Consider the following 13,210-nt stretch of genomic DNA (forward strand, 5'->3'; position numbering starts at 1 on the left):
TACTGCTGAGAAAAATCATATACCAACATTTGTAATCATGTGGAACACAAATGAAGCTCAAATCTGATGTGAACTGTAAAGACTTAAACCTAATAATGGATACTGCGGCAGGGCCTCTCTGGTGCCCTCGGGAGCAGCTTTCCTTGTTTACTTACCTTCCAATATTGTCATGTCATGTTTGGCTCTCCAGGAATTAGCTTCTGTTGAGGAGGAGATTCCCACCAAACACCATTTGTTTAAGTGGTTTGGAAAGAGAATCTGAGAATAGCGTTGTAAATGCTAACATGAAAGCTTTCCCCTTGATGTGGGCGTATTTTGTATTATTTTGGACAGCACTGTGCTGAGGTAAGGGAATATTCTGTACAGACACAAATATGAGGGTTTTCCTGAGGTAAAGCTCAATTCTTCTCGTACAAGTTCAGTTCATCCATGTGGTGTTGATATTAAAGCAAGGCATCGAATGAAAACAAAAGAAGCTGAACAAACTCTGAACTCTTTAACTACATTTTAATTTAACAAAACACAAAGGGCCTGAGCATTTTCAAGGAACAAATCATGAGGAGTTGAAACAGAATCAACAAAAGATTCCAGTAATATGACGCTGTGGCATGGAAACCATTTTTCCACTAAAGGCAAAGCATGGCAAGGTTATTTAAATAGCAGATTTCAGACACAAAGGCAATTCAAAGTGCAAATAATAAAAAATAAGGACAAAATGAGTCTGAAAGCTAGGGTGTACTTGAGGATCAAAGTTGGCCATTACCAACTCACATCGCTCTTTGGAAAGGACACTTGTGGGGTGTTCCCTTTTAACAATAATACATCTAGTCATTAAAGTATCCTATTTATCATGACACAATGAGGAGGAACACAATCTGTTATATACCTGGTGTCGGCATTGGCTCTGGTCCAGCGAAGATCGGGACTGGAGTCTTTGCTGTTGCAGTTTCTGGATTGCAAACTGCAGCTGGTAGCTTCCCTGGGTGGGCTCGTAGCGCTGCTGGGGGTTCACTCCTGTCACCAGGCTATAGGCACTTTGCATCTGCCCGTGCCACAGATCCTCCTCGTCCTTCAGCGGCCTGTGGCTTGGAGAGCAGAGAGGAAGAGGTCAGCAAAAAGTTTAGAGTATCAAAATTCTGCAAAACGCACACACACTGACTTTTAAATCCAAATCTCCCAAACTGTTCTGCTCAGCAGTTAAAGCCACCTGTGTCGGTCACAGTGTGTCTTATTGCATTCTGATGAAGGGGCCTTATTATGTATTTTTTTGGTTTTGCCTGTCCTTTAGTAGGTTTTTGTACATGTAACTGGTCTGGCTAATATCCCAAAGTTCCCTTCAGAGGGAGTTTCTCTACCAGAGTCCTTTGTTTACATCCATAACATCGTGATATCACTACGTAATGCTCGTCTTTCTTTTGGATAGCGCTTCAACACTAGAACGTGAAATGATAATGGACGGGACATCACTAAGCGGTTAACCAATCACAACAGAGCCGCCCAGCAGACCAATCAGAGCAGACTGGGTTATGGTTTCAGACAGAGGATGAAAAGAGGTGCTGCAGCACAGGCAGTATGAGAACATTAATATTAATATTAAATAATGTAAACATGTCACAGTAGAATACAAATATGAAAAAAAAGCATTATTGGTTAAAAAATAGTTTGGAAAATATGTCTTTTAAGGAGAGTAAGATGAGGGTACCAATACCACATGAATGTCTGTCTGTATAATATTAAACTCTACAGCCAGCTGCAGGTTAGCTTAGCCGAGCAGAAAGAGTGGAGGTGGATTTTTGTTACCTTTGGAAAGAGCCAGCGTAGCATTTTCCTCTTGTTTCCAATATCTAAGCTAAAATAACCACCAGTTAAGATAGTGTTTTGTGAAGCTGAGATTTTACCTGATTCTGCCCTTTTTTGATCTACTCGTAATTTATTGCATTTGGTGAGGATTCGTTTTACATTAGACAATATAAATATGGAGGGGAGACAATTGACGAAAAGTTATGACGAATAAACATTGTAGCATTTATTGAGAGGTTGGCATTATGTTTAAATAATTCCCTAAAAAAGTCTTAAATTAAGCTACTGACGCACTACTGATCCATCTAAATACTAATAATTACCTGCAAAATTGCAAGATGGTGAAAGCTTTAGTAGCCATAATAGCACAGTACTTGCTACTTCTTGCCAGATATGTCACCATCCAACCAAGGAAGAGATGTGGTAACAGCTAATTAACTCCCACGGTTCCCTCCACATGTTGAGTTGCAACAGCACCGGCAAGAAGTAAAAAAGACGAGACAGCTCGCAGCGTCCCTGTGTGTGGCTGCTGGGCCCACAGAAGCCTCAAGTCAAAGTGTGCAAATCAGAGTCAAAGCAGAGGGCAAGCCTGTAGCGAACACAGGCTGAACTGAAAACCTTTCCTCTTTGCCTCAGTGCTCCCCGAGCTTCACGTTCCATTCACATCACAAAGCCACAACCTGGAAAGCAAACCTTTTGACGAGCTCCACGAGTTTGTAACTGGATTATCTGTCATTAGAACTAAGCCTGTTTCAGCCTTTCTTTTTTCTTGTTGGGCCGCTGTTAAAGCAATGAGGTGAGCCTCCCCTTCAGACACGCTTAAATTGAGTCTACATTGAGTCTGGTGTGCTGCTGTATGTGTACCACTTTAGCCACAACATAATGCCATAAAGAGCACTGTTGGGAGGCACAAAATGAGAAAAAAAGAGTACAGTTGAAGAAATAAGATCCCCGGGGGTAATAATCACAAAAGAAACTCTTGGAAAGTACTCCCATTAGATGCAATAACATTTGTCAACTCTAGAGTAGGAGGAAACACTGTAGACCTAAAATCACAATAGCTGGGATATTTTAAGCGCCGAACTGTGATAAGCTCTAAAATTAGAACTCAATTAATCTTGAACAATACACACTGTGGGATAATAATCTTGTGTCGCTCAAGTGAAAACATAATCCTGCCCTGTGTGGCCAAACAAAGACACAAGGGATCTTAAACTCATGTGAACATGCTATCCGCCCATGCATTTCTCAGTTCACATAATGGCACATATATTGCAAAAACAAATGGTGTGACTACGAGCCAATTCAAAAAAAAATTAGCTTCTGGAAACAAAGGCTTGTCTGTGAACCTTGCGAGGCCAGAGAATCTACAACGCCAGGAGACAAAACAAGAACTGCTTCTTTGTTTACAGCAGTCATTTCCGTTAGCCTGGCTACAGTTTGCACACTGGACCACAGGGACCTTCAGCGCTACCATTTTATTAGCATATGGTCTCAAACTGATTATTCCTCCGGTCACGAGCATATGCTTCCTGAAGTAGAATGTCACAGCAGGGCCCTGAGAAGAAGTCGGTCCAGACAGGGCTTGTCAACACAACACCACGCAAAACACATTACAGATCATGAATTTAAAAACAGCAGCAATAGTTCTCAGTCCAGAAAAAATGACCAATGAAAAACAGTTTTACATCTGATATTCTCATCACTAGTACAGCACATGTGTGGAGTTCCAACATGGTGGGACCGCCCTCTCTGCAGGACTACTGGTGTCACCTAATCCCCGCTGTTCGCGCTGTCCTTTAATACACTGATATGACTTACTGTAGAACAACACAGCAGAGCAAGTGGAGCACATGTGCTGCATCAATCTAACTCCGTGTGAATGTGGGGAAATGGACGGTCGGAGATGACATCATACCACAGTATCTCCGAGCCCAAGTGTAAACAGCAGCCTCAAGAGTGAGAGGGTATTTCCAGCTATTACTGTTTGTTTACTTTGTTTTAGTGTAACGACATGACACTCAATAGAACTGCCTCTCGAATATAAAAAGGACCAGGGTTTGAGCATTTGTTGTGGAAACAGTCTAGACGTGGGTGCTGATGCTTTAGTTATTGCAGAAGTGAATAATATAGGATCCTGAAAGTACGAGAGGTCTGTTCTAAAAAAAGAGGTTTACTGAGGGAAAACCTAGAATATTCTGACATCCTGCACATGGTCTGATGTAAAGTGAACAATTTAAAAAGGTGGCTAAGGTATTTAATGGGTTTGACTTTTAAAACAAATTGTTTGCTGATTTTGTCATTTCAACTTGAATTTAGGGGGCTGAGAAAATATTGATTTACTTGGTATTGCGATATTATGTTTTGTGATACTCTATTCAGTATATAATATATATAATAATATTCAGGGACTACAGATTAAAGATAACCTCTTGACTAACAAATGTACAGAAATGTTTATTAATGTGCATTGTCCCTGTTAAATAAATGAATAAATAAAATGATACTCTATTGATTCTCCAAAACTATACATTTTATAAATGTATAGTTACAAAAAATTCACACTGCACTTTTATTTGATCTATTTCTTACTAATATATACAATATACGTTGTTCAGATTTCACTAAAGTAGTGCTATGATGTTTGATGTGACTTTAATAAAAGCAAATGCAGATCCCACTGTTCCTTAAACTAGTTTTTAAAACAATTACAATGTATTGCCTGTGGTTTGAATTAGCTTAATGTCTAAGAGATTACATAGGAACAACTTTATACAAAAACATAGTAATAGGTGGTGAAACTAAGGTGTTTGTATCTGCTGAAAACCCTCCATCCATTCCCTGGAATGTCACTCGTTCTTAACTTAAGGGTTCTATATATCCTATAACCACATCTGGCTCCAATCAAATATGAATAAAAAACTCTCTTTTCTAAATTCAAAGGAAGAAAGACATCAAACCAATTGTGTGGGAACTCTGTCCTCCTTCAAATGAGTTTTCAATTTTCACCAGTGCTTTTCTGATTAGCTGGGTTGATGGTTCAGCAAATATGCTGTCATAAAATCCTTTGGAATGGTATGTTCTTACAAGATTCAACCAAGTCAAACATCAATCCAGCAAGTATTGAACAGAACTAAAAATACCCTGCATAAGTAGGGTTGTGGTATTTCTCAATTCTAGCAGTGCTGGAGTGAACACAGTAGAGGTAATAGGTTTGCGGTCATTTGTACGTATGTACAGCTAGAAGATAAATATTGAGGCAATTTTTATGGCCAGGTACAAATCATATTAATGGGAATTCACATGACTATTTAAACTATTCTGTATCTCTTTTATGCATGATTTTTATGAATCTGTTATTCCATTGTGTTTATCTATTGTGTTCCTTTCTTTTGTGTTCTTATTAAGTGTTAATGTTGATGTAAAGCACTTTGAATTGCCTGTGTCTGAATGTGCTGTATACTGTAAATAAACGTACCTTACCTTACCTTACATGACTATTAACTGCTAGTAACTTTATACAAGACCGTATCTGTAAATCTAATCAAATCACCCTAAACTAAGATGCTACTTTGAAAAACAGTTACAAAACACAGGTTGTTTTTGAATGTAGTCTGAAAGTCGGAGTGTTCCATTCATCATTAAATGGAAATCTTCATTAACGCTTCAGGAGCACCGGATACGACCCCCCCAGCTCACTGTGGCTGTGTGAGGACGTGCCGTTTGGTTTCAAAGCCCTCCGGTTTGACGGCACACTGCAGTGAGGCAGCAGCTCTCAGAGTGCTGATGCAGCATACCTGGTAGATCCTGGTAGCGGCACTTCAAAGAGCGGCGCTACTCTTTGAAACCCATCATACTTCACCCCTGTGGTTGCTAAAAGAGCCAGTGTGCTTAACAGTTTCAGTATGTTTGGCACAAACCGTCAGGCCTGAGTGTAGGGGGGGGGGGGAGTGAGGGGGGCACACAGGAAATGCTGTGTTATAAGAAACAGCTCCGAGGTGAAATCAAGGCAATTTATCCTAATATCAGATTAAAGACATTTCAGTGCGATGAGAGGTGAACGTCAAACCGGGGGCAGGGGGGGGGTCTGGGGTACAAGAGAGCGTTTTGTATTGGAAGCGAGTGACAAATGGGTAGATGAAGGGAGCTGTGTATTTTCTGAAGGCATTTAGAATAAGCTTTCTAACAAAGGGTACTGTATATTCCTCCTTCTATGAACTTGAAATGTGAAAAGCTGAAAGGTGAAGCTTTACTAAAAAGTGTTTTGTGACGAATGAAGTGCCGGAAAGGCTGAAATAGTCAAAGGGAAAGGATTACATTCATAGAAGAAATGTAGGATCCAATCAAAGCAGTAGAGCTGTAACATGGGAGATCAAAAGGTGATTTCTGTTTCCACAGTTTAATATATAAAAGCAACGTGAGGCTATCCGTGAAATTATAAATTGTCATAAATCTCTCTTCTTGGTTTGTGGAAATAAAAACACTTTAAAAAGGGAAAAGGCCAGACATTCCTGGAATTCCCTGACAACTCAATACATAAGGAAGGGCAGGACTGGAAAAACAGAGTCCAAGATCAAGATCAAGGCCAAGCTGTCTGAGACTGTCATTCACATATAACGACAAAAATAAAACACCACAGATGCTTACCCCTCAATGAGTTACACCTTCAAATAGCCGGTCAAATATCCCAGCATGGCACCATAGAGTAGGACCTGTGATCATATTCTGTCCTTCTGTTTCCTTCCTTCTCCCCTCAGAGCGATGTGAGGGGTGAAATATGGGGTAAGGATGCAGTATCATGTGGGTGTTGACATTGCCCCCTCACCATCGCCTCCACCCTGCCAATGCAGTGTTTTAAGCTGCCAGCATGCTTCACACACTCCCGCCACTCAGCAGCCAAATCTAGTGCTACTTAGCTCCACAAAGCACTATAAAAAAGAGGATAAAATGCCAATTTCCAGGCATGTATTGGACTTCCCTGCCCAGAGGAGTGTTGGTGCTTGGCAATCCTTTTCCAAAAACTAACACTCTTCAATCTGAAAATTCGACAGAGACTATTAAAAAAGCATTTAGAATCTATTGAGTGTGACCAAATAGGCTACCACAATCTAAGTGTCTACAGTACAGACTTGTGTAAAGTTCATTAGGCAGAAAATCCTCAGCAATCAATTGGCCAAAGTGAGGAGTACTTAATAGGTAAACAGCTTTCTTTCCTTGCAAACACTTAAACTTAAGAAGGATACTCAACTTTAGCATTTAAAGGCTATGACATATTCTAAAAAACTGAAATGTTTGTTATAACGAACTCAAATGTCTGTGTGTACATCACACAGCTACTCAGACTATCCGAGGGAGGTTTGCTGTTTTCTTTGGCACTGCACTCCTTTGAGGCTGTTACACACTATTCCTTCCCTGCTGCCTCAGGGGAGGGCGAATAAGTGGTGCATTTGAGCACAATACTGAAATTTGACCACAGGGAGAACTTGTACAGAGATGTTTGCCAAATGCAAACGTGGAGCAATAGAGGAGGAACTGTAACCATTTCCCAAAGAAAGTCCAACTGAAATCACAGTTTCTTTAAATGTATTCCAATGAATGTATCATGAAACTTTTCTTGGACAACTGTTGTAAGTTGGAATGAACCATTCAGACGTTTTATCTATCAGATACCCATTCCAATACTTGCCGATTCCAAGTACTAATCTGAAACCAGTTATTCCACGGTCTCCAAAGGTCTCTACACCACACGGCGTAAAGCCCTTTGGAATCATTTTGAGCTGATATAACATGAGGCCAGGGATTTGTGTGTCACTAAAGACCGGGTGAGCCACCCACCGCATTTTATTATTACTTTTTGAAAAAGACATGTCATTTCATGAAATGTCCTGAGTTATGTACTTCAGATATGCTTGTTTTGAACTTGAAAGATATTCCCTGCAATGTTAATAGCAACCACTTTCACCTGTTCTGGGAATGTCCGTCGATAATCCGTCTTTGGACTCAGGTCCACAATTATAGGGTAAAAATACTTCATGCAAAAGTACTATTGAAATTTGAAGTGATGTACCTGGGGAAAGTAAACTTCGATACGATGGTTAATGACACTAAGTACATTTTTTACATTTTAAGGGTGGCAATCAAAAAATCTATAACGAGGAAGTGGATGAGCCAAGAGGTTCCGACGGAGGGAGAGTGGATGGACTCCTGAGTCATATGTAATGGAAAAGTCGATATATGCACTGAGACTACAAAGTGAAACATTTGAGAAGAGGTGAAAGGGATGGTGGGATTTGGCGAGGCCCACAAGGCCAGATTTTGCTTAGCTTAAAATAGGAGGATTGCTGAATGACTGTTAAAGAGCTCTTACCTGCAAGCAAGAGATAAATAGCTCTGATGTGATGTATTTTGTGTTTTCATTTTTTTGTCTATGCATAAGTCTGTCTGTTTTTCTGCAAGTCTTGCTACTATGTGTATTAACCTGTAAAGAAAGAAAGAAAAAAGATCCCCCTGCATAATTCCACATGTCTTTGGATTCACCTAGTGCTGCCACAGTGATGTGCTGCAGAGTGAACAGCCTTCAGAGGGCCTGGTGGTGCAGCAGTGGGCCGCACTTTGGGGTTCAGCGTGGCGCTCTCTTTGCCCAGCATCCTGTTGGCCAGGTTTAGGTTGGTCAACTGTAGGCAGTGGAGAAAAATTCAACAGATTATTAAATTAAAGCCAGTTTTCTTCATAATGTATTTTTAATATGTAGGTATTCCAAGTCACTAAACACTCCACTACTAGTCCCTAAATCAATGGGAATGCTTGATGAATAAGCAGTCATATTGTGTTCCCCCCCACATCGACCGCCTCATTATCTTGTCTCTGGGGGCTGTGTGAAATGTACACACAGCACATGGCAGAGCCAGTCTCTGCTCAGCACTAAATCCAGGTGGTCCCCCCCCCACCCTCCTCCAACTCTGACAGAATCAGCTATCATGACTCGCCAGCTCAAATCTGTTTACGACTACTGTACCTCTGTGCTGCCCTGGGAATTATGTTCAGTGAGATCTAATGGAAGAATAAATTACACTGCTGTGGCGTTTTATTTACTTTATTTCCTCCTGTGCACTAAATAGTCCAATGGGAAAGTTGTAATGCTGCCAAGCCTTGTACGACGTGAAAAATGTATCAGCATGGTATTACACAGCCTCAGCTCTGAGTCACTTACAAGGTACACTGGGCTTATTATTATTATTTGATTTAAAAACAAGTGCCTATATTTCAGTGCTTACATTTTTATGACAAGAGATACAAAATTGTATGTATATCAACCATAATAAATATGTATTTTCCACACAAGGCACAGTGACCTTCATCTAGTGTTTATAATTGTCTAAGGTCATGTAGGTCTTGTCCAATGGTGACACAGTGTTAAAGGATGTCTCATAATAATATATTCTACAAACAAACACACATGCTGGATGGATTTTATTCAGTTCATTAAAAGGCGACTACTGTGTGTCTGCATTTCCTCAAGTTCAGTCCCTGTTTTGTAAACATGGGATCTGGCATGAGAGTGAGCAATTACTTGAACCTCAGAGGTCAACCAGAGCAGCAGGGTGTTGTTCGTGTTTACAATGTTCCCCATTTAGTTCAGCCAGTGAGTAAAGGACTTCAAATCTCAGCCCCAAAATAAACAAGAAAAACACTGAGTCTTTTAGTGCAAAACACCGGACTATTTTACTCTGTAAAATAAATTACTGCAGAATAACTAATCATAAGAAATACAACAAACACCTTTCAGATAGACAGAATAACGTACAGTGGAAAGGAAGCCATAAAATCTGCAGTCTGTGTGGTCTGGTGCCATCACAAAAAACTTTGACAGTGAGGCAGAGGAGAAGGTGGAAGAAGAGGAGGAGGGGGGGGGGGGGGTGGAGGGGCTCCACACGCCGTATGACAAACCTCTGGGGAATATAGGAGAGGTGCTGATGGAGCCAATGGAGCTGCCGCTCCCCTGCTCAGTGCCAATTTGCTACATTCCTCTATTTATAAGCATCAATTACCACAAAAAAGTGGCTGCTTGTTAAGTATCAACAGAAATCACTCCCCCATGGTGCATCTGATAATGAGACCTCACACAGAGCGCAGGCTTGATGCGGCTCACCACTGTTTAGGCCAGCCAGCTTTAAACCCCAGTTTCAGACCCTCCCCCCCCCAGCACCAACCCCAGCCCACAGACTGCAGGCGAGCGGAGGACAGAGAGAGGAAGGTGCACGGTGCGAGGCAACAGACCCTCAGCATGGGGTCAGAGCCAGGTTTACTCATCAACAAAGAGAAATGTCAGAGACCTCACAGTGAGACACTACTGCAGCGGGCCCAGATTCTTCTCCCTTATATGAAACGTTACTTTACAATCGCTTAATAACTCTTAAATTGTAGCTTCCTATACGCAATGAAAACATCCTGCTCCGGATGGGAGTAGCTGTCGCCTCAGGGAATACACAGGTAAAAAACGTAATGAACTCACGTGCTGTGTCAGCAGGTTGATGTGACTGGAGCTGGTATAGTGGCGAGCTACCTGCTTGTCAGCCAGCTTCTTAAGCGCTGAGATGAAGGCCTGCTGGTTCGACTGGGCCTGGGAGTTTAACTCCTTTATCGTCCCTGATGAGTTTGACTTCAGTTTACTGGAACTGCTCCTCTTGATCACTGACAGAGAATAACAGACTGATGTGAGAACATGGGAGTGAATCTGTTCATTACCAGCAAAATCCATTATAATCCACCCCCAGGTTCAATCTTTTTATCGTCAGTTGATAGCCCAAATATTTCCATTTTATATGATATAAAACAGAGAGAAACAGGAACTATTTTCTTTGTGGAATCATTAAATAGCATCTATTTTTAGTTAGTTGATTAATTGGTGCATTTCTGAAGCACGTAGAAAAGTTATCTCACCTTGGCCCGCAGAGGTGGGTCTAGAGAGCTTCTGACTATAAATGTGCGTGGCAGTCGGGAGGGAAGTGGCAGCTCCGGGGGTCTGAGAGGACGTGGTGAAGGACTGAATCCTCCTTAAAACCTGGGTTGATGTTCCAGCGCAGGCCGTGTTAGAGCTGGCTGTCCACGTTGCTTTTGGTGGCTGTGTGACCATGAGGGTGGGGGCGTATGCAGGAGGGTCACAGAGGGTCTCAGATAGACAGAACTGAGACTTAGCCAGGGACTGTGCGTAGGACGGCGGCTGAAGAGGGGGTGGTGGTGGCGGACAGTGAAGAGGCAGGGACCTGGGCGCAGGGCAGTCGTGCTGCAGGGGGATATGTGTGCGGTCTAGAGTCACAGGAAAGCCAGAAAAGTGCTGGAAGGCCTTGACTTCTGGCTGGATTCTACCAGATCTAGCTGCTGCCGGTTGGTCTTCAGTACGGACAGGAGGCTGTCTCTCAGTGACCTTGATGTCCGGGTCACTGCTGAATTTCTCAGTGGAGAGCGAGGACTCTGAAGCGCTGGAATCCTCTTTGGCCACAGACAGAGCTGTTCAAAAGAGGAAAGAAGCCAGAGCTCCTTTATCATGAGTTAGCCATTCCTCGGCTCTGACACACATTTGTTTTCCCCCAATGAGTTCTAATCGTTTGAAGCTGACCTCTTCTTCACCCCAGATGACTCAATCTTTTTCCCCTTAACTTTTCTTTTGGGCTTACAAATCTAAACAATTCCTGTTTACTGTGCTTGAATGATAAAATATTAAACATAAACCAGACCTTCAGTAACAAAAATATCGGGGGAAAAAACACAAGGGAGAAACTCACTTTTGGAATTCTCACAGTGGCCTGAATCTCCAGAGGCGTTTACTTCATGAACGTCTTTCTTAACACTCCTCACTTTTGTTCCTAGGAAGACATTGGCTGATTTACTTTTCTGTGTGTAGAATGTCAGAACCTCCTCCAGATCGTTTTCACTATAGAAAAAAGAGATACATGTGTATAGCAGATTGAAAACACTCTTCAGGCAGTAGCATATATTATTACTGGAACAGTGAAGAGCCAAGCAGTGAACAATGGTCAGTGGGCTCGCCAATTCACTAACCTTGCTGCAGTGATGTACTCCTGAAACACACCAGGGTTAATACAATGCTCCTCGTTGCTGTTCTCCTGTTTTTTCACAATATGTTCAGTTTCCTAAGAAGATAGGAAAGAATAAGACCGCATAATGTGGATAAAGTTTTCCAATGTTTGCATCTTCTCCTAGATTTGTGATTTTGTGGTAGTCTGGGAATGGGCACCTTGTTGTAACAGTAGATAAACTCTCCTAGCTGGTGGGACAGGATGCGTCTGCGGTCTTGGATTGGAAGCTGGCGACTGGGCAAGACCACCTTTATGTCTTGTTGAAGGTTACTGGCTGCTCGTCTCAGGAAGCGAATCACCAGCTCCTGTGCAGACAAAAAACATTCATTAGGAATATCTTATCAATTCCCTGAAACAACAGATTTATCGTACCACACCTTTTCTTCTGTCAGGGTTCAAAGCCATGAAAAACATTTTCATTTAATCACCTACAGATCGACATTGAGTTTCCCCGAAGGTTTGAGGTCACTGATGATGATGTATGTCGTAACAATACAGACTTTCCAAACTTTCTACAGAGACTACGTTTTCCATGATGTGGCCACAAAATGTCTCAAACACAGCTACAGCCAGGGTACATATGAGTAACAGTATAATAATAACAAGGGGAAATCTGGCATCATGTATACATTCAAGGGAGGAACAATGCCCCAAGGTATTCTAGCCTTGTCTGTTTATTAGGAAAAGGAGATTCAAAATCATTATACCATTTGGTCGTTGTCCTTGTCTGGCCACGCTGGGATGGCGTTGGCTCTGCTTTCTGCCAGCAGCCTTTGCTGGACTCGCTGCAGGTAGGAGGAAAAAGCCACCCGAGCCTGCACTTTACTGGAGAGAGGGGGGGAGGGGTGGGGGGGGGGGGGGGGTGGGGATGAATCGTCAAGAACTGCATAGGTAAAGCAATGGAAAAAGAAAGACGTAACGACGGTTAATAAAAAAACATTTCCCATACTTTTGGCATTGGAATCTGTGATACAAGCAGAAGTGAATGCTGTATATTCATTAGCTGACATAAGAGAAAACAGGTATGTATCACTTTCACCCAGAGGTTGTTGAAACACCCTGTATCTTGTCTTGCATCGGTATCGACATGATAATCTGTCTTTGTGACCCGGGTAAACCTTGGAAACAGCGCTCTCATTGGACATTGAAATGAAGAAATTGTTTTGGAAAAAGGTGTCAAACACAACATTGATATGCTGTACTATAATTTCCCTGCTCCACGCACAGTCCTGGCAAGCACTGAGGAATTTCTACAAACTCAGACTTGTTATTGTAATTCCTCCTGCAATTATCATTTCAGGCTCACTTTAACG

At 41.9% G+C, this 13,210-nt stretch overlaps 1 protein-coding gene across 6 annotated transcripts in view; it reads right to left on the minus strand.

Moving 5' to 3' along the window:
• The window catches only part of ttll5 (tubulin tyrosine ligase-like family, member 5), a 47,188-nt gene that overhangs the window by 9,114 nt on the left and 24,864 nt on the right, over positions 1–13,210 (minus strand). For 5 of the 6 annotated variants that reach the window (XM_079691408.1, XM_079691410.1, XM_079691405.1 and 2 more), the window contains exons 21-28: positions 12,605–12,722; positions 12,056–12,202; positions 11,860–11,951; positions 11,583–11,731; positions 10,741–11,307; positions 10,313–10,491; positions 8,338–8,474; positions 887–1,085 (exon numbers count right to left, since the gene is read on the minus strand). In XM_079691408.1, coding sequence (XP_079547534.1) covers positions 887–1,085; positions 8,338–8,474; positions 10,313–10,491; positions 10,741–11,307; positions 11,583–11,731; positions 11,860–11,951; positions 12,056–12,202; positions 12,605–12,722 — 1,588 coding nt within the window. The remainder of the gene's footprint in view (positions 1–886; positions 1,086–8,337; positions 8,475–10,312; positions 10,492–10,740; positions 11,308–11,582; positions 11,732–11,859; positions 11,952–12,055; positions 12,203–12,604; positions 12,723–13,210) is intronic. The other variant, XM_079691409.1, reaches the window with a different exon arrangement.

The sequence above is a fragment of the Notothenia rossii genome (assembly GCF_949606895.1).
Source record: "Notothenia rossii genome assembly, chromosome: 7".
NCBI lineage: Eukaryota > Metazoa > Chordata > Actinopteri > Perciformes > Nototheniidae > Notothenia > Notothenia rossii.